Consider the following 21,995-nt stretch of genomic DNA (forward strand, 5'->3'; position numbering starts at 1 on the left):
AAAAAAAAAAGTTTTTTTCTGCTTGAGTTGTTCATTATGTTTCTTAAAACATATCTGCATTTTTTTTACTGGTGTTACGAAAATTATAATTACCGTTCTTTTTTCTTTTCATTATTACCTCTCAACTCAGCATCATAATTTTGATACTTTCCTACAATTGGAACGTTTATAATAATTTCTTCAACTAAAAAGTTAACTGCGTGGATGATATCTCGATCGTATTAGAAAATCAATATCCGCCTTTTACTCTCCTTTGATTTCATTGAACAAATTCTGCAAACGTTATCTACAAGTTTGATTTTTATGTAAACTCGAGTTTTGAGATAAATTAAGTTCTGTTAAAAGCTTTTAAGTAAGAACTATCTTCAACTTTGACATAAAATATACTCCATATCTGTAACGATAATATAAAATAAAATGGTACACTTAGGCGTATAACATCTTTTTACTATATAACCGTTCAAGAATATCGTCGTCTCAGAGCAACAGTAAGACATCTAATTCCAGGAATAACGGTAAGATATCCTACTGTTGCTCTGAGGCGACGATATATGATAGTTGAAAAACAAAATTTAATTTTGATCTGTTCAAGTATAAAGTGAGCATCTTCATTTCTTGCTGGTCCCTCGCAGTCACTGATACAGGGAACATTTTTAATCACTCGCCTAGAAATAAATTTTCCCTGATAATTAACTTTTTCATTTTTCGCTACATTTGACATACTTTGAAGAACTTTTCATTTTTAGGATTGCGTTTACTTCTAAAAAAAAAAATGTCACAATATTTTAAAAATCAGTCTAAGCTGTTTGCTCTTAATCTATCAATGTGTCTTACATTTGTACAAAATAAGAAGCGTTCGAAAAGCTTCTTACAGGTATCAGAAGGAAACCTTTATTTTTATTGAGTGGAGTAACATTTTGAGAAAAAAAAGACGAGCTGTTGTGTGAATCACATGACTTCCTTTTTCACCAATTTAACAATAATAGTGCCTTGGAGTAAGTAAGGAAATACTTTAAATATTGTCACCCCAAGTTCGACAATAAGCGATGCAAAAAAGCGTTTTACAGATATTAATTTTCCCATATCGACAATTTTAACGTGATTCAATGAATAATTGTAGCCAAAAACGCCAATTTGAAACTAAATTCGAAAAAAATACTTTTTTTTGCAAAATTTGTTGTCAACTTGGTGACAAATTTTGGCTACTAAAAACTTGGCGATGTAAGCCAAATGTTAGCCAAATTATAACATCACTTGAGTATTCATTGACACTGATTTTCCCCCTAAAGGGGTGTAAAAGACCCCTTTTGGAACATCCGAATGCAATCAAAAAGAGAGGTGCACAACTAGACTCCACTAGGAGTCTACATAATAAATTTCATCTTTCTGCGGCATACCAATTTTGAGTTATGAGAGATACGTACGTACATACAGACGTCACGAGAAACCTCGTGGTAATTAACTCGGGAATCTTCCAAGTGTATGTTTCGGACGTCCTTACGTTCTTAGGTATAGGCACTTTGGTTTAGGGCCAAAAAAACAGCTCAAAACTCAATCGGGGTGAGTAAAATGGAAAATTAGGCCGAAATTTAACGGAATTTTTCTTCTCGCGAATACAATACTTCCTTTACTATGTACAAGGAAGTAAAAATTCACTTGCTTTTTATTGTTTGTCCTCAGGCCACTTAGTTTTGGCATACAGTCATTCAGGGTAACTTTGAGCCAGCTCAGATAACTTTGCATCAGTTCATATTATTTTATAGTATAGTTTATAGGGTAACTACAAATGATTCATTCGTTTTTAAAGCGCTTTTTATCCTAAAATATTGCACGTACAACGATGAGGAAGCTAGGTATGAAAATAACCTCATCAGTAAGTTCGCGATAATTCGAAGTCGGATAACTGGGATATTACTATAACTCGAAGTTTTTATTAAGTTTTTTGACCCCTTTGTCTTTAATTCCATGCTAATTATTTTCAATTTCTCGGTTAACTTCCTTTAACTCGAAGATTTTTTTTTCCCAAAATGACTCGAAATTTATTTCCAAAAAAAGAAAGCAACAAACAAACAAATGACTATGAGAGAAAAATTAATTGATCTTCACTTGCCATTCTTGCACAATAGACCTCTAAAGCAAGAAGAGCACCTGTTGAACCAATGTGGATAAAAGAGCTACACTTGTGGAAATGAGTTAGCTTGTTTAGTTTAATTGTACTGTACTGTTTACACTTTGACATGTTGCTGGACTACACTCCCCCCCCCAATTTGCGTTTAATCTGTCAAGTTGTCAAGTCAACTGATTGTACCTTTATTCAAAGGCTGACCTAAGTTAAGATGCGTACCCCTTCATTCTTTAGTTCGATCATTTGCTGATACGTTCCTGAGAGACAGAATGAGTTTTTTTTACTATTAAAGATATCTAGGCAAGTACACTGTCAAAGATATTACAAGAAAAAGAGAAACTTCTAAAGCAGTAGAATCCATGGATCCGAATTTGAAACGAATGAAGATGTGCACCTTTCCTGAAGTAGAATCTGCTCTATTCAAGTGGTTCCAGCTGTATCAAAATGAAAACCATGCTTTTGATTTTTTTTTCTCGTAATATTTTTGATTAAACTGTGCATATTGTGCTTAAAACCTTTTTAAGTTCTGTAATTTTGTCTGCTATATGTACATTTTAATTAAAATATTTCATGGTTTTTAACAGTAAAATGTCGAAACCCAAGACTGGCAATAAATCGAACTTCCGATAAGTCGAAGATTTTTATCGGTCCCTTTAGATTCGAGTTATCGCGAATTGACATAAACTTATTGATATTTGTCATTGTGTTAACCAGGCGGTAAAATATGAGTGCAGTATTTTTAAAATGGCGACAAAACAAGAAAAGCGTGCCTTTTTGAGTGCGTGTGTGTTACGTCCTGGTCGAGTACAGCGTCTCTTGGTAATAGTCATCACTGCCGCATGGATGCTATCATTGAGTTCATCTAATGCTTTTGGCTGTGTTTGTACATATACAAGGTCATTAATGTGCTCCAAAACAAAGCGACGAGAACAGGTGAACAGCATGCGAGCTGTAACACAAAAAAATCCCCAGCTTTTATTGCTTTGTCGCCATTTTAAAAATATGGCACTCGTACTCTACCACCGGATTAACCACAATTCCAAATCTTGATGAGTGTTTGGTTATTTTCATGAATTTATGTGCAATACTTTTGCACATATAGCGTTTTGAAAACGAAGGAATCATTATTTGTAGCTACTCTGTATTTTAAAATAGCAAAGAGCAGAAATCTTACACCTTGTCAGAAGAATGCATCACTGGGATTTATAGCTTTTTTTTCTAAGTCAAATAATCTAAAAAAATATGAAGTGTCGAAAAGTTATCCGAACTGGCTCAAAAATACCCTTAATAAAAAGTTTTCCCCTCTGTCTTACTCGCAAAGAAAACAGCTATATTTTGCATATTAATGAGGATGGCAAAATAACTTTAAACTCTGCACATTGTGTTCCATGTTCTAGCGGAATATTCCTGCACAATGACTACTCCCATCTCGAATGCTCCCATGGGACCATGAGTAAGGACAAGGATTGGGACAGGGATGTAGTCAATTTCATGAAGCAATGTCTGTAAATCTTCTTAAGTAATGTCTTAAAATCTTCTTAAACCGATACTTTCATTGTACAGGAATATGCTGTTAGAATTAGATCAGACAACGAGGCATTTCAGTTTTCAAGCGGAAGATCTTTTAAACAGTTCAAAGCAACGTGTAGAAAGTCTACCACAATTAAGTTCTGTTTCTGCTTTTAAATTCTATATAGCAGTAATAAGTAAAGTAAAATGGATTCGACAACGGAATTTTTTTCTAAAAAACGCTACGGTTATACTTATGATGTACGATAGCTTATGTAATGCAAAATTAATAAATGAAATCCTTTCAAATCGGAAGGGATTGAATAGTTTTTCAAACATATTTTGTTTCAACACCCTGAAATCTATATTAGATACTCTATCCATAATAATGAAGAGAAAACCCATTATTTGGTTTATGGTGTATTATCAAGTTTCTTTCTTTAAAACTCAAACGTTTAATTAATTTGGAATGTGATTAAATGCCGAATTAATATTGATGCGAGAATGTAATGAAAGAACTAGAGTATAGTTGATCACGCAGATAAATAAATTTAAACTTTATTAAATAAACCATCTTTACGGACAATAAAAACATAACATGCATTTCTATTCTTGCATTTGTGCAATAAAAATACATCGAGGAAATCTGCTACTGTTGAGAACGTTGTTACAGTTCGCAGCAAATTTCTGTCTCAAAATACATTTTAAATTAAATATAAAATACGTTGAATTCGGAACATGCTATACTTAGCGTTCAACACAGATCATTTACTTAACATATTTAACTATAAAACATGAAGTAAACATAAATATGTTAAATGAATATGGTAGAATTAGCTTACTTGAAGATTTTCAATTTACAACAATGAAATTAGAAGAGGTTAGCGATGCATGCATGAAAAATGAAAAGTAAAATACATTAAGAATATACACTTTCATAAAACTTTTGAACAGAAGAATACAACATGCATTATTTTTTATCTTGGCACTGCTGCTAAACTGTTTTCGCTTAGAATACAATTTAAGTTTCTAGCCTGCTGTTCATTTTAAATTCTCCTCTTATATTCATCAGTCTTTTGTATTTGCAAGAGATAGGCGCACTTTCAGGTTTTATTATACTAGTTTAGTTACCTGATAAGTGCTTCTAAAAATAGAAACGTAAGAAGAGGATTAACGAGATTCCAGGCACAGCCTGTAAAAGTTTAGAAACTGAGCAAATAGGCAGCAAAAGAAATAGCCTGTTTTGATGAAAATTTGCGAGAAGATGCCAAATTGTAAAACTTTTCATTGCATTGTAACATTTCAATGCCTGTTTTAGATTAAAATAATTTTATGCACGGAGAGAATCTCTTTTAACATAATATTGAATAGAATTGTATTACCAAATTGGGTGAGCATAAATAATTAGTGGATTATAGTTTAGCTTCAATCGGATATGGCCTGCCAAAATCTTGTCGTTGACTTTGCAAATTATTTGCACTCAGTGTTTTGACTTGAAAAAGTGTATACTCAAAAGATGAAAACATTTTTGTGAAAATTTAGACTCTTCTTATACTTGCTGCCACGTTAAGGTCTAATGGAGGTTCAGTAGTCCTAAGCTTAGGCTTTCCGAATTTCAGAACGCGTGGCCGATTCTGAAATTTTTTCTGAACAGAACGAGTGCTTTCAAAATTTTCCACTTTTTCTTTACTCTCAGTAGAAGATTCGTTCTCATCAAACGTTTTTACGGTAGTAATGTCAGGAACTTCGGTAGTTTCTACAAGTTCATTATATGGTTCAGTGGATTGGATATCGTCAGGCACTGCGTCTACGGATATCTGTGTGATTGATTCTGATTCTTGGAGCGGAACCATTTCTGTTGCATCTCTCCATGATAAGTTCGAAGAATCTGCTTCTTCATCGTGACGAGCAAACGACTCTGTTACATCACTGGGTTCTGTTGTGGTAGTTGTGCTTTTAGGGCGTGTCCTTCTGGTGTAAGGCCTTCTGGTTCTTGTCGAAGTAGTTACTTTTGTGTAGCGCTGGGGCTCTTGCTTAGATGGTGTTGCTGTTGTTGTTGTAAATTTATTTTGGAAAACTGCTGGTTTTCTAGTACGAGGTTTTCCAAAAAGATTAATTCTGCTGCCGTATTCTTCATTTTTAACGGATGATGCACTAGCATGAATTTCTGCTGCAGTTGTAGTGCTAGTTGTACGACGTGGTTGAGGCGTTACCTTTCGCACGTTATATCGCTCCGATGCTGACTTGGTGCTAGTTTCTTTCTCAGTGGGTGCACTTGTGGACAAGTCAATGTAAGATGGATCGTCATCAGGAGCTGCGGTTGAAGGTTTAGGACGTCTTGGTTTTGGTCTACGCTTCCGTGTTCTTCTTCTTGTTGTCACTTCTGGTTCTTCTGTGTACAAAGATTTTTCAGTGATAAGCTCTTTACTTTTAGAGATTTCAGGGGAATTATATGTTTCAACGTAGGGAGCTCTTCCTTCGGTGGACTTCGAAGTAATATCAGATTCTACCGAATGCCCATGAAATTCTTTGACTTCTTCCTTCAACTCAGGAGATTCAGAAGTAGTTCTTGGCTTCGGAGAAGTGACTGGACGTTTTGGAGGGGGTGGGAAAGTTGGAAATGCGGGAAATGTGGGTCTTGGTGGAGGAGGTCTTCGTTTGGTCGTTGGTCGAGCTGTAGTAGTTACTTCCCGTGTAGTAATTTCGTCGTCAAAATCTTGGTATCGATTTCGGTATGGCTTTCCACTACGAGGACGTTCGTATTCTGAGTCTCTTTGATCACTAACTGTCTCTCGACTTGGATAAGAATTTTCTCTCACTGGGGCTTCAGTCAGTGGTAAGAATCCATTTTGAACTTCTGAATCTGAATTTTGATAAGGACGTCTAGAATTTGAGGCTGTTCCTCTGTATCCGGGTCGTCTGACGGCAGGTCGTTGAGTATCAAATCTCTCGCCCGAATCACCTATTGTTGATATCACATTTACGTCATTGTAATTTAGGTCGCCTTGTGGTGGGTAAGAGAATGAATCTTGAGGTCTGGAATAAGTTGGTCTTTCAGCAACTGGTTGAACATCAGTATATTCTGACGGTGGTCGTTCGATTTGAGCGTGAGGACGAGATCTTGGTCTTTGAACTTGTTCTGGATACCTTGAATGAACTTGATTTGGACTATCATCTGAACTTGCTGACGGTCGATATCGGGGAGATGAATTTTCATAGTACCTAGTTGTCACTGGAGATTCTTCATGATATTGCTGCCTTGTTGAGGAAGGTCTCGTTCGAATGTAGGAGCTTCCTTCACGCGGTGCAGGTGTTGATCTGTACCGGTATACTGGTCTTTCATCAATACTTCGTGTCGGCTCTTCAGTTGGCCGAGGTCTTGAAGTATGAGTTGTTCGAGGTGGATATCTATCTGGATTTCGAGTTCTCTGCGATGGCGGAGAAAATGTCGTTGGCGAATAGTTGTGGGTTGAATATACTTGTGGCTCTGTCGGCCGACGTTCTCGTTCAGATTGTGTTGAAAGTTGTGGGCGTAATCGCTGATTTGGTTCTCTTTGACTATAAACTATTTCTAGTGGTCTATTTTGCACATTTTCAGAAATAGGTTGATTTTGATATGCAAGATCGTACGGCAAAGCATATGGATGACTTGGAATGTTAGGCACGTATTCATTTGAAATAACGTTTCTTAATGGAAGGTTTTGTCCAATTTCAGGTTGTAAGACTAACTCGGTTGGAATGTACGGTGCATCATTTTGAGGTCTGCGTGGTGCTTGGTTTTGTTCTGAAATATGAGGGCCCCTATTAGGTGGTTTTCTTTCAGCGGGATTCTTAGCAGCTTGTTGTTCATCACTTTGATTTAGACGAACTCTATCTCTTTGCCTTTCTGGCCTTCGTGACGCTGGTTGCTCACTTGGATGTGATGGTCGTCCTCTAGTTCTTGGTGGCCTTTGAGACGAACGCACTGGTACCAAAATCTCCGGATTTTCATTTCTAGTTCTAATAACAGAAAAAAAGAACATAAATTATGTGAGAAACTTAAGGAGCTTTCACAATTTCCTCATTTTCGGAAATAAGTGGTTACGTAAATGTAAAATAATGTAACATTTTTGTACGTTTTAGGGCCTCTTTTGTTTATTATCTTTACGAATGACATCAATGAAAATATTTCTGGAAGCATGAATTGTTTTGCTGATGATGTAAAAGTTATGGGTACACTTAGGTCATGGAAATAAGTGTACGAGTTATTGTTTACAGGGTTCAGTCATTAGTCAGGCAGAAAATGTTATGGATCTGGGTATCTTAATAAATCAGGATTTCAAGTTTAGTCAACAGTGCAGCATTGCAAGTAACAAAGTCAACAATATGCTTGGGTTTATCAATAGATCTATTTCAAACAAATAAAAGAAGGTACTTTTGTCTTTATATAGGAGTTTAGTAAGACTTCATTTGGAGTATGCTGTTCAGTTTTAGTCGCCTTATCGCCTTATCTGAAGAAAGATATTTCTGTATTGGGAAGGGTTCAAAGAAGGGTAACTAGACTAGTAAGGGGACTTTCAGATTTAGATTATGATACCAGACTTAATAGGCTTAATATGTATAGCCTGGAGCAAAGGAGAGTCAGAGGGGACATGATTCAGATATTTAAATTTATCAAAATGAAAGATGTTAATGAATTAAATTTTTGCAGGGAAAACAGGACGAGGGGTCATTGTTTTAAGCTACTTAATTCTCAGGCTAACTTGGAAATCAGGAAAAACTACTACTTTAGTGGGTCGTGGGCACTTGGAACAGCTTACCCGAAGAGGTGGTAATGAGCAAGGGGGTGGATAGCTTTAAGAGGGCCATTGATCTCCATTGAGGACTAATAAATTGACTAGGATCAGCCTAGTTGAGCCCAGAGCCTGTTGCTGGTCGTCACATTTGTATTTGTAAAAGGGCGACATGGAAACAAGCCGAAATTCAAGTCTGCAGTACAGATACAGATAGCGCAACTATTGCTTAACGCATAAAGCTCACAAGCAGGAAAATTTTTTTTACAGTTATACTTGTTCTTAAAACAAAAATACATACTAATATCTTTGCTTTCATTCATAAGCTCTAAAAATTGATGGTATTACGGGATGCGGGAGCGTCCCGCCCCGCCAAGGAAACCAAACGTCAGCAGCCAACAGAAGCAAATCCACCGCCAAAGATGAAAGAAAATAAAGCGACCAAGAACAAGATTACACGACAGAACGAATTGGGGTTTTTTGGGTTTTTCAGCCCTCTGTATCTCAGCCCCATGAAGACCCCCGGAGTTGATTTTTGGTACACTCAATCTCTAGTGGCCCCTGACGCCGTAAACCAAAATACAATCCCCTAGACCATCAGGGGGAGAAGGTATTAAAGTTATAAAATCGCTGTTCCAAAAAGTTTTCGCTTTCTTTGACAGGGCTACAGCCCAGACGAAAAAAGGAATCAAGCTGAAATTTCGCACACACATTCTTTGTGCCCTACTGATGTGTCTTTCTTGCCATTTGACCCCCCTTCCCTTCCCCCCTCGTTTTTACCCCCCAAATTGTATCTTCCCGGGGTTCTATCACAGTCCCCCGGGGGGATACGGTAATGATTTTTTGTATAGATATTCTTGGGGGGACATTGAGTACATATATAAAAATTCAACCCTCAGGGACATCATGGGCCGGAGTAATTGAAGTTTGAAAATCACTAATTTTCCCTAAATTCTTATGTACTTACTATTAGCTTATAGGGTTTGTTTATCTCGGACTGCAATTGCAAGGTTAGAACAGATCTAACAGTTATTCCAAAGTTGTCTTAGGAAATGAAATTCAATCAAGACTAAAACATATCCAACAGTTGCGACTAGACGTTAAATCGTGGATATCACAAATTTGCCATAGCGACTGTGCATGCGCGCAGACTTAGCTCATTGGGCTTTCTGTTTTCAGATTCTATGTTGTTTGTTTATACTTAAGCAGAGAAACAAATTAATGAATGTGATTAGAATGCTGTCCTCCCCCCCCCCCCCCAGTTTCGCCGATACAAAATTTCTCTTCTTCCTGTTTTTCAGTTTTGATATATTTATGGGGGGAAGAAATTTTAAATGTCGGCGCGAAACTGGGATTAAACCATTACAATATTTTACGTGACAAATTATATGAAACTGTACGCATATGAATACGGCACATATAACTTTTTAATTGAAAGCGAAAAATAGCACTTTTTTTTATTGGTTTGCTTATTTTCTAAATTAATGGATTTTTCAAACAATACATATTGAATTGAAAATATATGAAACTAGCTGCGTTGCCCGGCTTTGCCCGGTCCTACTTGAAAATAAAAATTGTGTCAAGTGACGTATATTCAACAATCAGGCGTAAAAAATAAATTTAAAAAAACATCATAATTTCCCTTCCAAACAATGACGGCAAATATTAAAATACTTTTAGGAAATTAAATCCAGAAAAATGGATTTAAAATGCGTAACCATGGAAACACAAAATAAAATTAGTTTAAGGAATTAAAATGCGAAAGAAAATGGTTCACAATTTGAATGGAATCGAGATTTCTGAAACTTAATTTAAAAAGGCTTGTAACTTTTTTTCCTTTCGAGATAAAAACTTATTTTTTCGACCATAGGTCGAGTTAATTCTGGAGTAAAAAAGGTCGCTTTTTCCAATGACGTCAAAAAGCTTTCTTTTTGGGACAAGCTTTTCAAAGTAAAGTGGTTGCTTGGTGAGCAAAAAGCTTCTCACCAAACAGGATCAACAATTTAAAAGATCTATCCATATTTCTGAGGAGTTGAAGGTGGGAGGAGGTTCTGTGGATAGTAGCTGTGATGAAAAAGGAGAAGAGGGAGGATGATAGTTTGGCAGATACTTGGCGGGCAAACTAGATATCATAACTTTTTATGGCTGAGGGTTTTTGGGTTTAGGATGCAGGTTTTCTTTTTTGTGCGGAAAAGTTAAAGGTTTTCTTGGCGGGAAATTTTTACAACAGGGTTGTTTTTGATGAGATTAAGACATTACAGGTCAGGAAAACATTGAAAAAACTACTATTTAAGTGAAAAATTGTTGGCAAAAAATATTGCAAAGCAAAAGTGTTGGTGAGCAGTGCATGACAGGAGCAGGGCAGTCCCAAGAGAAGGGCGAGTGGAGCAATCGCCCGGGGTGGCACGAAATGAGGGGTCGCCGCAAGGTGCCGTCGTTTCGACGGAACGCGACAACATTCGCATGAAATGAGGGGCGCCCCTCATCGTATAAAATGCCCCGATTGTATAAAATCAGGGGCGCCTTGCGGCGCGTCCTCATTTCTTGGTGCCCGGGGCGATTGCCCCGCTCGCCCCCCTCTTGGGACGGCACACAGTCATAGGTACACAGTCATAGACTTACAAAATAGAGAATCATTGATATGATTCTCTATTTTTTACTAGGGCACGAAAATATTCCTCGCTCTAAGTCTCCAAAACATTAGTTTCCTTTGTATCATTGAAGCAGTTACAATTTCTGAGAACATAACTGTTAAGAATCAAACAAAAGGTACTTCTCTTGTGTCTAGTTCTGACCAAACTTGCTTGAATTCTGCCCCTGCGTGTAGTGGCGTAACCAAAAAAAAAAAAAAAACTTTTACTGGGGCACATTGAAAAAACAAAAACAAAAACAAAAAAAAAAAAAAAATTTAAAAATCCGATAGAAAAAAAGGTCAAAAGGTGCCCGGTCAAAAGTTTGAAACTTCTAGTTTTGAAAACGCAATTTTAGCCTTACAAACGTGATTATAGGCCATGTTCATCGACGTTAGGGCAAGGGAGGAAGCTCATAAACTGTTTCTGGTCGATTATTTTTTTAAATAGATTGAAATCAATTTCTTCTCCTCCTGCAAGTTTTCGAAATTGAAGTTTCAAAAAAGTAACTTTTGACAAACTTTCAAGATTTTATGGCAAGAGAATCTGGAGTATTTCCCAGGAAATTTTTTTAAGATTATGGTTCAAAAATTTAAGCTTGTAAGTGTTACATAAAAAGTAGTCGAAAACTTTGTACTGCATAGTGAATAAAATATAACAACGTATATAAAGTACAAATTCAAAATGAAAAAAGGTTAAAAAACCAGCAAACAGCTGTTTCGGCACTCTAAAATACAAATGCCATCATCAGTGCAATTAAAAACGAAGACAAGTTCAACCCGACTAAAACACAGTCGAGGCGAACATTGGAATGAGAGACTTGTAAGTGTTGTTTAAAAAACCCATTTTTTGTGACGTTTCAGAAAGTAGGCATGGGGACCCTTGCACGAATATTTTCTTAAGCGTCTTAAAACTTACGCACGAATTTTTTCTTAAACGTCTTAAAACGCAATTTGTAAGGTCATATTTTGTGATATTAGGGCCTGTGGTTTTTCGAAATTTGAGCTCCAAAAACGCAATTCTGAGGGATTTTCGATGTTGTTGAGTATTTGTGGGTTTCTCCCTAAAACTTACAAATATTTGATGCAGAAGAATAACATCTTTGTTTATAACATATATGAAAGTTGGTATTAAGTTAGTACAATTAAAACCAAAAAATTCTTGAAAAGAATCATTGGATGAGTCCAGATAAAAATTTGATTTTGATGCAATTTACTTCGATAAATACATTTTCTCTTTATAATCAGTAACTTATTTATTCGTGTTCTTATTTTGATCAATATGAATAACCAATTAAGTTTTAATTGTTTGTTTTTTATCTAGTAGAATAACATTTTACTTGTTGAATTTTTAATATTTCCATTTTTTGAAAAGTTTTTGGAGTATTAATGTTCCACAAATATTAGAAATAGACTCATTGCTTCTGTTTTAATTGGATTATGCATAGCCCTCTGATTGTTCTGTTCATTAATATGTAAGAAGTTCAAGTATGTATTATACACTGATGTTATAGCTAACTTGATTTTTCAGTGTGTATTGGAGAGGGGGGGGGGCACAGTGTTTCGATTAATACAAAATAGCTGGACAAAAGTCGAGTTCAGAATGCATCATTTCATCACACAAAGTTAAAGTGTTCCTAAATTAACATGATTTAATTGTTCATGATGGATATTATTTATACTAGTAAGTACTTTTTTACCCTAATTTAATTACTCTATCTGATAATTAAACAATATGAAAATTTTTTTGAAGATAACTGAAGGGATTTTTTGCACGTTTAAAACTTTTCAAGTCATGGTAATGGTTTTACCCGTTTGTACCCGGGCCAAATTTTCTGTATATAATAGCTGCACTTTTCCCTTTATTAATAAGGCGTATTATAGTCAGCACACTCTAGTACAACACATTTTTTTTCGTTAAATTACTTCTTTCGAGTAGGGATATTTTTGAAGAATTATTGAAGCACTCAAAGTTTTGGGTAAAAAAAATATGTTGTACTTGAGTGTGCTGACTGTAATACGTCTTATTATCAATGGGAAAGCTGTAGCTACTATATACAGAAAATTTAGCAGGTACAAAAGGGTACAAATGATTGCTATCACTTGAAAATTTTGAAACAGGCAAAAAATCCGTCGTTCATCTTTGAATTTTTAAAAAAATATTGTTTAACTATTAGATAGATTAATTAAATTAGAGAAAAAAGAACTTACTAGTATAAAAAATATCCATCTTGAAGAAAAAAATCACATAAAATTAGGAACACTTTAATTTTATGCGATGAAATGACGTCTGTAACTCAAATGATTTATTCAATTACAAACGGATACGTACCTTTGAACCTTATTAGTCACGTGACAGAAGGTAGTACGACATAAACAAATAACTAAGTATCATGTTTTGGTTTATTGTTTGCATTATCCCAATACCAAAGTTTAGAATTTTGAACATGACTTTTGTCTACCTAGCGTGTACTAATCGAAACACTGTGGGGCGCCAGGAAACTTTTGTCCCGGGTGCCGTCAGGAGACATCTTTTCCAAAGTTTTCGGGAGACTCTGCTTGAAAACCATTTTTGAGGTTATATCAAAACTAGGGTGTGTGCTCCTTTATCCGTGGGATAGAAACTTTCCCGCACGTAACGCTTCATATACTTCATTAAAATGTAATAATTTAAAAAAGTAATGACGAAATTATTTTCTTTAGAAATCACACATACATTTGCATTTTCTTGAGCAACAATTTTTTTTTTCATTACGATTTTAAAGTATTCACTTCAATGAAATATATCAGGACGTCACATGCGGGACAAAATGAAGTTGAAGTACGTCTTTAACTAAGTAAGACCGTTGCTCTCGCTAAAAGGTAGTGGTCAAAGCCGCTTTCATCCTTACAGCCAATAAAAAAATTTTGAAAAAAAAAAAAAAATAGAACCGACTTCAAAACTGCTCCAAAAAGTGAAAAATAATTTTATTCTTTAAACACTATCGATAATGCTTTTAAACATAATTTTTGAAGTTGGAGCAAAAACAAAACGTAAAATCCAGTGTAACCATGCTTCGTTCATATTTTTTTTTTCAGAAAAACATTTAAAGTTACGAATGAAAGATTTATATCGTTATTCAAATATGCTGTCATCAATGCATAATGTATGTGATAGTGAAGAAACTGGGCCTGGTTAAATTTATAGTTGTAGTTGAGTTATAGCTGTGAATGATTTTATCTATCGTTTTTGCGCCAACTTCAAAAATCATGTTTAAAAGCATTATCGATAGTGTTTAAAGAATAAAATTATTTTTCACTTTTTAGAGCGATTTTGAAGTCAGTTCTATTTTTTTTTCAAAATTTTTTTATTCCATTCTTTTTAGTGTAAATGTAGGTATTTCAGAAATAGTAAGAAGTTATCATCACGAAACTTCACCTTATTTTTTTCATAAAAATGCTCCATACTAAAAAAAAAACAACTATAAACACGCGTTAAACTTTAAGCGATTGGCACTAAAAACCTATCTCTGTTCCTCTCTGGGATCCATGTGTAGTTAATTTAATTGTAACCATTTAAGTATTACGTTTTCCGTAACTAATTTCCATTTCACAGCATACAAGTTGCTTGTTATGCAATGCTGTATTTTCTTACTTAGTCCCGATCATCTGTTATTGGCATAAATGATAACGATAAAAATTCTACTGTGTGTGTGTGTGTGTGTGTGTGTGTAGTTGAGGCAAACCTAATGGTAGGTAGCATTGTGAAGGCTAAGCAGATCCTGATTACTGCATCACCTCGCTTCAGGTTAGGTTTGCCCCCACTATGGGGGAATAGCACTGAAGAAGGGGAAATTTCGATAATTCACACAGGGTTACTATAAATCAGCAGGGTTACCAAAATAAAATTATTTACGCCAAAAATGAGACGACAGCGCCAGATTCCCGATTATCGAAATATTCCCTGGAAGAAATTTGATGCTTGCTTCAGAGAAGCCTTCATTCAAAATTATCATTACATTTACTCTTAATGTTACTGTCGTATGGCACCAAACTTTCATAACAATGGGTTTTAAATTTAATCATTTAATAGGAAATTTGCAAGAAATTTGTTGTTTTTTGCCCATAACTTTTTTTCTATAGGACAAATATGGTCAAACAAAGTAATGGGACCTAAGTTGAGCCATCCCCTATCCATTAAAAAAAGAATCATCAAAATCGGTTTACTAGAAGAGACGCTGTGAGTGGACAAAAAAAAAAAAAAAACATACATACGGTATGAACTGATAACCGCCTCCTTTTTGAAGTCGGTTAAAAAATAATCATATCGCGTGTTCTAGTTGTATTGCTACTCTATGTACGGAACCAACTTTTAAAAATAATTTTTAAAATATTTATTTTATGTAAAACTGTTCAACTTTTGAAAAGTATTTAAGATATATGTTAAAGTTTACCTTTCTCTCTCCAATATTTCTCGAACAAATTGATTTGGATCTCCGTTTGCTTGTAACGAATAAGATGTAGGAAGGCTATTTATAGGAGGACGATTGTTCTGAATAGGACGCCGTTGTTGGTCTTCAATTTGAGGTACTTCTGCAGGTCTGTCTTCATTGGCACGTGGTGGTTGTCGTTGACGTGGCGCTTGTGGTTGAGGGGGTGGGAGCTCAGGCTGAGAGAGCGGAGGTATATTAAAGACATTAGGATCATGTTGAACGAAAGGACCATTGAATGCCAGAGAGTCAAATCCAGGAAATCCTTCTAAAAATACATTTCTGAATCCAGGTATTTGAGGGCCGGTTGGAATTCGTGGTCTTTGCTGTCTATTTCTTGTCTGATCAGGATTTCGATCAGAATTACCTACTGGTCTTCCATTATCTGTGTTTTCTATAGCGTGCGGCTGTCGTTGTGGTACTTGGGACTGAGCAGAATGCTGGGGAGGATTATTACGCGTTTGCTGTTCTACTTGATGATGAGGAGAGTTGTTTGCTAATTGAGGTTGTGTTTGATGTTGTATAGGATTGTTGTTTGGATCTGGTTGTGTTCGATATCTAACAGGACTATTATTTTGCTGAGGTTGCCCTTGTACTTGTTCAGGAAGGTTGATTGGCGGTCCAAAGGCAGGAAATCCGCCATTTTGCAGAAAATCTTGGGGTCCAAAATAGTAAGATGTCTGAGGGGCGTTATTCAAAAACTGAGGTTGGAAAGGGAAAGTTGGTAACTGCAACGGATTTCCTTGCGGTGGAGCATAAGGGGCTCGATTATTTGATTGCGAGTCAATCTGTGGACGAACAGCTTGTTGAAAATTGGATTGCCTTGGTCGTTCCCGTTGGGGTAATCTTTGGTTTTCAGGATTTCTATTTTGACCACTAGGAGTAGGGATCACTTCCCCGTTTGGCTGTCTAATCGGGGGCCCTTGATTGGGAGCATAAAATAATACATTTTGTTGTTCTGCTGTTTCCTCTTGCCCTTGCAAAGGATCAGCTGAGACGGTTACAGCAGGATCTGGAGATTGTTTAGGCTTCTTTTTTGATTTCGATTTTTTCTTACGCCTAGTTTCTATCGTAATGGGAATTGTTGGAGTGTCAGCAGGCACAATTGCTGGAGCAAATGGCAAATCCAGTGCATCCTATAAAAAAAAATCAAGATAAAATTATTATCAATACAGTACTTATAAATTGACCTTAACATTTTATTTATAGCGAAATTACCTGGCGTTGCCTTGGAAATTTCCTTGGAGTACGTGTATCAGAAGCAAAAGTGAAATCAGGAAACTTTGTATAAATGACAGCATAAGGCCGTTGGACGTTTAAAGGCTCTATAACCATTCGCTTTCTTCTGCGAGGGTGCTTTGCTGGAGACTTTTTATCATTATTTGAGACAAAAAACAGCTTTTTTGATTTACGCCGATATGAGCTATAATCATTTTCATCTACATTCCCTGCGTCTTTATTGTACACTTCCACTAAATAGGCACTATTTTCGTCAGCTCTCCTTTCTAAACCAGGAGAAGCATTAAAAAGTCCATTTCTTTTTTCTAAACTAGCGTGAACTCGAGATCCTCGACTAAAAGTTGATGGGCTTAATTTTACCTCACTTGAATCACTGTTGTCTAGTTGAGATTTCTCTTCAGATTCTATCTCTTTCAGTACACTGTTGAAAACTTCATATATTCCATCGACACCCTGAGTTAGCAATGAATTAGTCTTTTCATTTTTATGTTCACCAAAACTTAATGGCGTTGTTGACTGTTTTTTTGTAGATGAACTAGGTTGACTAAGCACTCTAGGAAGTTTGAACTCGGTAGCATCGTTGAAAGCAGATGCTGTTGTATCTTTGGAAGATTTAATCTGGCTTTGGTCTTCGGGAAGGGCCAAATAGATTTCTGAATCTTCGCACGCATTGGAAATGATGTCTTTGAAGAGGCACACCCTGTGCTTCGATGAACTCTGAGAGCATGGAATAGTTACACGAGTTCCATCTTCATGACAGAAGTGGAAGACTTTGCAATTAAATCTAGGATCTGCATAGTACCCAGAAGGTTTATTTTGACAGTTAAATTGTTCTCTTGATAGCACTTCTGCATTTCTGCTATACTTTGACTGAACTTTTGCTTCCACCTAAAGTAGAAAAAAGCAATTTAAAAGTTGAAAGAACAAAAAATTAAATCACTATACTCCCTTATTACATGCTTATAACATAATGCTTTTTAACTTTGAAAACAATCATAATGTACTCACCAAAATTCTGCTGTAAAAAAAAGAAAGCATTATTAAGATATTTATTAAATGGCCATTGGTCACACCCTCATACTTTCAAATATACCGAGAAAAATTTTCTACCTCAATCTTCTAACGAACAATAGTATTAATTTGACAGGAAATGGTCAGTCTCGAATGAAAAAAAACAAAACAAAAAAAAAAAACCTCCCGTAGTCACACACACGTATTTACTCCCTAGCAATGTAGTCTGGTAATTAAATTTTTGTTCACATCACAATTACTGTACAAAAAAAAGTTGCATTTATTATAACTTGAACAAACCGGAAACATTAACAGACATAAAAAAACGAAATTTAAATTCTAGTAAGAACAGTTGCAAACTTCACAGGACTTTCTCCTTCTAAATTTTCTAGCGACTGGATTTATTTTCTTGTAGCCGTCTAATGTATTTTATCACCTTTAAATAGCCGATATTGCTATTTGACACAGTAAAGTGGTGGCGAAAGTGTATTAGTTAATGCCTCAAAGAAAGGCTTAAATTTTAACAATATTGTAGTTTAATGTCTCCAAAGCGTTCATAATGCAGTTTAATGTCAAAAAGGATGCAATAATAAAGTTCAACTGCTTTAAAACGTGACAATGAAGTTTAGTGTCTTAAAGGTGACGACAGAGTAGTGTCCAACAGGTAAGTTATGGATTCAACTGGATAAAATGAAGGGGTTTCCTACCAGTTAAAAGTGGCATTAAAACTAAGAACAGTTCTGAAGATATATTCTAAAGCTTCCTTATACACAACTAGCTTTTACCCGCTGCTTCGTTCACGTTGATATAGGTTATTTTAATCGATTGATTGAGGTTAATGATCAACAGAGACAAATGTCAACTCGTTACCAAAAAAGGGTTTGTACCCAGTTTCTCCAACATTCGAAATCCCCCTCCCCTTTTAATACACCAAAAGGTATGGTTAAAACTGAAACCCGGGGGGGGGGGGATAAACGAAATGTCGGCAAAACTGGGGAGACGCACCCAAAAAATCACACAAAATATATCAGGAAGACCTTTAGAAGTAGTAAAGTTAGTACGGGTAATTCTTAACGATTCCAGTTCGCGTGAGGTTAACAACGCTTAAATAAAATCCAACATTTCCCTTATCACATCAAATGGTGTTCAGCGCTACGCCGGCCATCGAAATTATTACTAATTTTTATCTTATTTCCGGAGAAAGGAACGGAACTGAGTCGACGCAGGTCGCTCCTGAATAAATAAGGAGAAATACGCCAAAAATTGCAAAGACAATAGTCCGAAAATAGGATCTACAATCACAACAAATCCTGATTCTAATAATCTTCCTTTAGAGTGAGAGCATCATACTTTTAAAATCCCCATCAGAAGGAAATCAACTGTTTCTGAATAATGTCAACGGTCCTGTTTAAAGTACCAAAAAGTTCATAGTAAAAATACCATTAAAAGCAGAGTAAGCACTTTTTTTTTTCCAGTCCCCATTTAACTGAGAACAATAGTACAAAAAACTTTCAGAAAGAAAAAAATTCCCTAAAATCTGTATTAGAATGGTGATATCAGCGTTTTCAAATAACATCGACCTCTTTCTGAAAATCTCCGTCATGATTAATTCCCAAAACCTTCATCAGTAAAGGTCCGATAGCATAAAGAAAAAAAACCAATATTCTTCATTGTTGCCGGTAAAATATGGACATTAACTTCACAAAATCCTGATTCGAATCATTAAGCCTTAAAAATTATTTTCAAATAAAAAAAGAACCGACTTCAAAAAACAAAGATGAACAAAAAAGGTAAAAATAATTGGTCATACTTGCATATGGTTTCCTACCCAAACGTATAAATCAAGTTTATTTTACAATTACAGTACAAAAATCAACTAAACTAAACACCCAGTTATAAAATAAACTGATTTTTATTACTATACGATGAATTATTTTAATACCTAACTAATTATATACGATCTCTTAATTTTTAATAAAAATTTGAAGTCAAGGTCTCCTATAAACTACTACCTAACGTAACTGACAACCCGCCAAATCCCGAGTTAAACACTAATTTAACAAAACTCTAAAATCTTTAAAACTAAACCTACTCAGTTACGTTAGGTAGTAGTTTATAGGAGGTATTTGTGGTTTATAGGTTTTCGTATTTATGCCCGAGAGAGAGAGAGAGAGAGAGAGAGAGAGAGAGATGTTATGAGATTCTGATAATATTTCTGGGAAGAGTCTCCTAATATACCCTGATAATATCATTGAACATCTTATATATGATTCCTCTAGCCTGTTTTTCTGTCGTACACGAGATCTTATTTATTCCTTCATCATATTAAATGATTTACTCCTCATTTCAAACCCTATCGTGTCTGCTAATGACAAAAAATGAATTCAGGGTCTAAATTGCCTCCTTTTTTCTTTTTTTGGTCAAAAAAAAAAAAAACCCCTATTTTTATTGAACATTACTTCACAGCCGAGTGCGAAGACACATTGAATCGGTCTGCTAAAGCAGCGTGCTAATAAGGGGAAGGGCTTGGGCTCAAATCTGGGTCGAAAATAGCGTTTTAATGTTTTTTTTTTTTTTGAGCAGAATTCTTATCCAAGTTTCCATTGATAATTCTAAGCAGCAGTTCTGTTGTTGTTAAAATTAGGAAACAAAACATTGATTTTAACACTGTCAATCGCAGTTAAACTTTAAAATTTTTTTAACAAAGTAGAAGCATAGATTTCAATTTATTTTGCTGCTTTGCTACGCATTGGTTTAGTCTATAGCATCTCGTGGTTACACTGAAATAAAAAAATTCTTCCTTTGAATGTTAATGTTTCACAAGAGCCAGCCAGTCATCTAAAATTGCGTTTCTGGAATTTCAATATCGGAAAATTGGCGAAGGCAGGTCTTGAACCTCTCCTCACACTAACATTACCAAAGATGGTCTAAAACCGCGTTTTAACAACTAACTTCGAATATTTTATGGAGGAGCGTCCTCCCCTCCACCCTAAAGCCCTCGATCCGTCTCTTAAGTGGCGACACGCTCCAGCGTCAGCCATTTTGTGTCGTTCCGTAACTTTCTCCCTATTTCAATAGTAGAAAAATGCAGAGTTTCGCTCATTGAAAAGTATCTTTTTATCAACGAATTTTTACAGATTTTTAATCGTAACTTATGTAACTGATAATATACATACAAAAATGTTGAATTTCACCTTAGTAAAATATTTTTTTTTTTAATTAAACCGAATATTAGCAAAAAGGTGTTTTGAAGAAATTTTCGACTATTTTTAAGAGTAATTTCTTTTTTTTTCCCCATATAGACCTTCTGAGTTACAAATTACTTGAAGTGTTTTAAATATGCGTTTTATTATTAGAAAGTTTTGGTGTAGTAGAACCAGGGGCGGATACAGAAAAATCGAATAGCACCTCCTCCTTCCCCCTGCCACATACGGTGTTTCATAACAAAGTTTTCATTACTTTATTTTGAAATGTCTTTTTAAAAATTTTTTTAGGATCCCTTAAGCTAATGATCCAATTTCTAAGAACATACATATTATGCACCAATATACTTTGAATGTGGACGTAAAACATCTTTAACGTTTCAAGCCAATTAAATACTAAACCATAATAATGTTACCGAAATGCTATTATACAATTATCGATTTTAATTTTAGGAACAATGTCGTAATGATTATAACACGAGGGCAAGGTTATTCAATAAAAAAATATACCCATACCTCATTTGAGGTTTTAATATTATTATATAGTATTTTAACTATAAAATATTATTTAATTAAGAAAATCATAGCTATTAAACATATAAGTTTTACTGAAAAATTCAGGACAATTTCTGTGTGGATTTCGTAGCAGTTGCTGATTGTTCTTGAAGCCATGATACAGTTGAGATAACATATTCATATTACATACCGCCTCCATTAATATCATGGTTTTCTCAAGAAACTACGATATGATTTCTTTCATTTTGCATTTTTTATAAGCTGAAAAAGAAAAAGCTATTATTTCGCAAATAGCTTCCAGGATCAAAATAATTCTTTTAGGCCCGTCTGCACATTTTTTGAAGAATGTTAGTTATTGATTCCATCAAAGAAAAATTAATGGACGAATCGCGATATTACGTTCCCTTGAATTCAAAACCAGTGAGTTAAAAGTATAAATGTATTCTGCCACTCTAGGACTCCAGTATGACTTCTTTGGCAAATAAAAATGCTATTATTCAAAATATGCTCTATGTGTGTTTT

General features: G+C 35.2%; 1 protein-coding gene across 1 annotated transcript in view; it reads right to left on the reverse strand.

Annotated features, from left to right (window-relative positions):
• Positions 1-5,172: 5,172 nt before the first annotated feature.
• Positions 5,173-21,995, reverse strand: part of LOC129216394 (mucin-5AC-like) — a 45,295-nt gene continuing 28,472 nt past the window's right edge. The window contains exons 2-4 of the mRNA XM_054850608.1: positions 17,104-17,534; positions 16,480-16,640; positions 5,173-7,633 (exon numbers count right to left, since the gene is read on the reverse strand). Of these exons, the coding sequence (XP_054706583.1) occupies positions 5,173-7,633; positions 16,480-16,640; positions 17,104-17,534 (3,053 nt within the window). The remainder of the gene's footprint in view (positions 7,634-16,479; positions 16,641-17,103; positions 17,535-21,995) is intronic.

This window comes from Uloborus diversus, chromosome 2 (assembly GCF_026930045.1).
Source record: "Uloborus diversus isolate 005 chromosome 2, Udiv.v.3.1, whole genome shotgun sequence".
Classification (NCBI taxonomy): Eukaryota; Metazoa; Arthropoda; class Arachnida; order Araneae; family Uloboridae; genus Uloborus; species Uloborus diversus.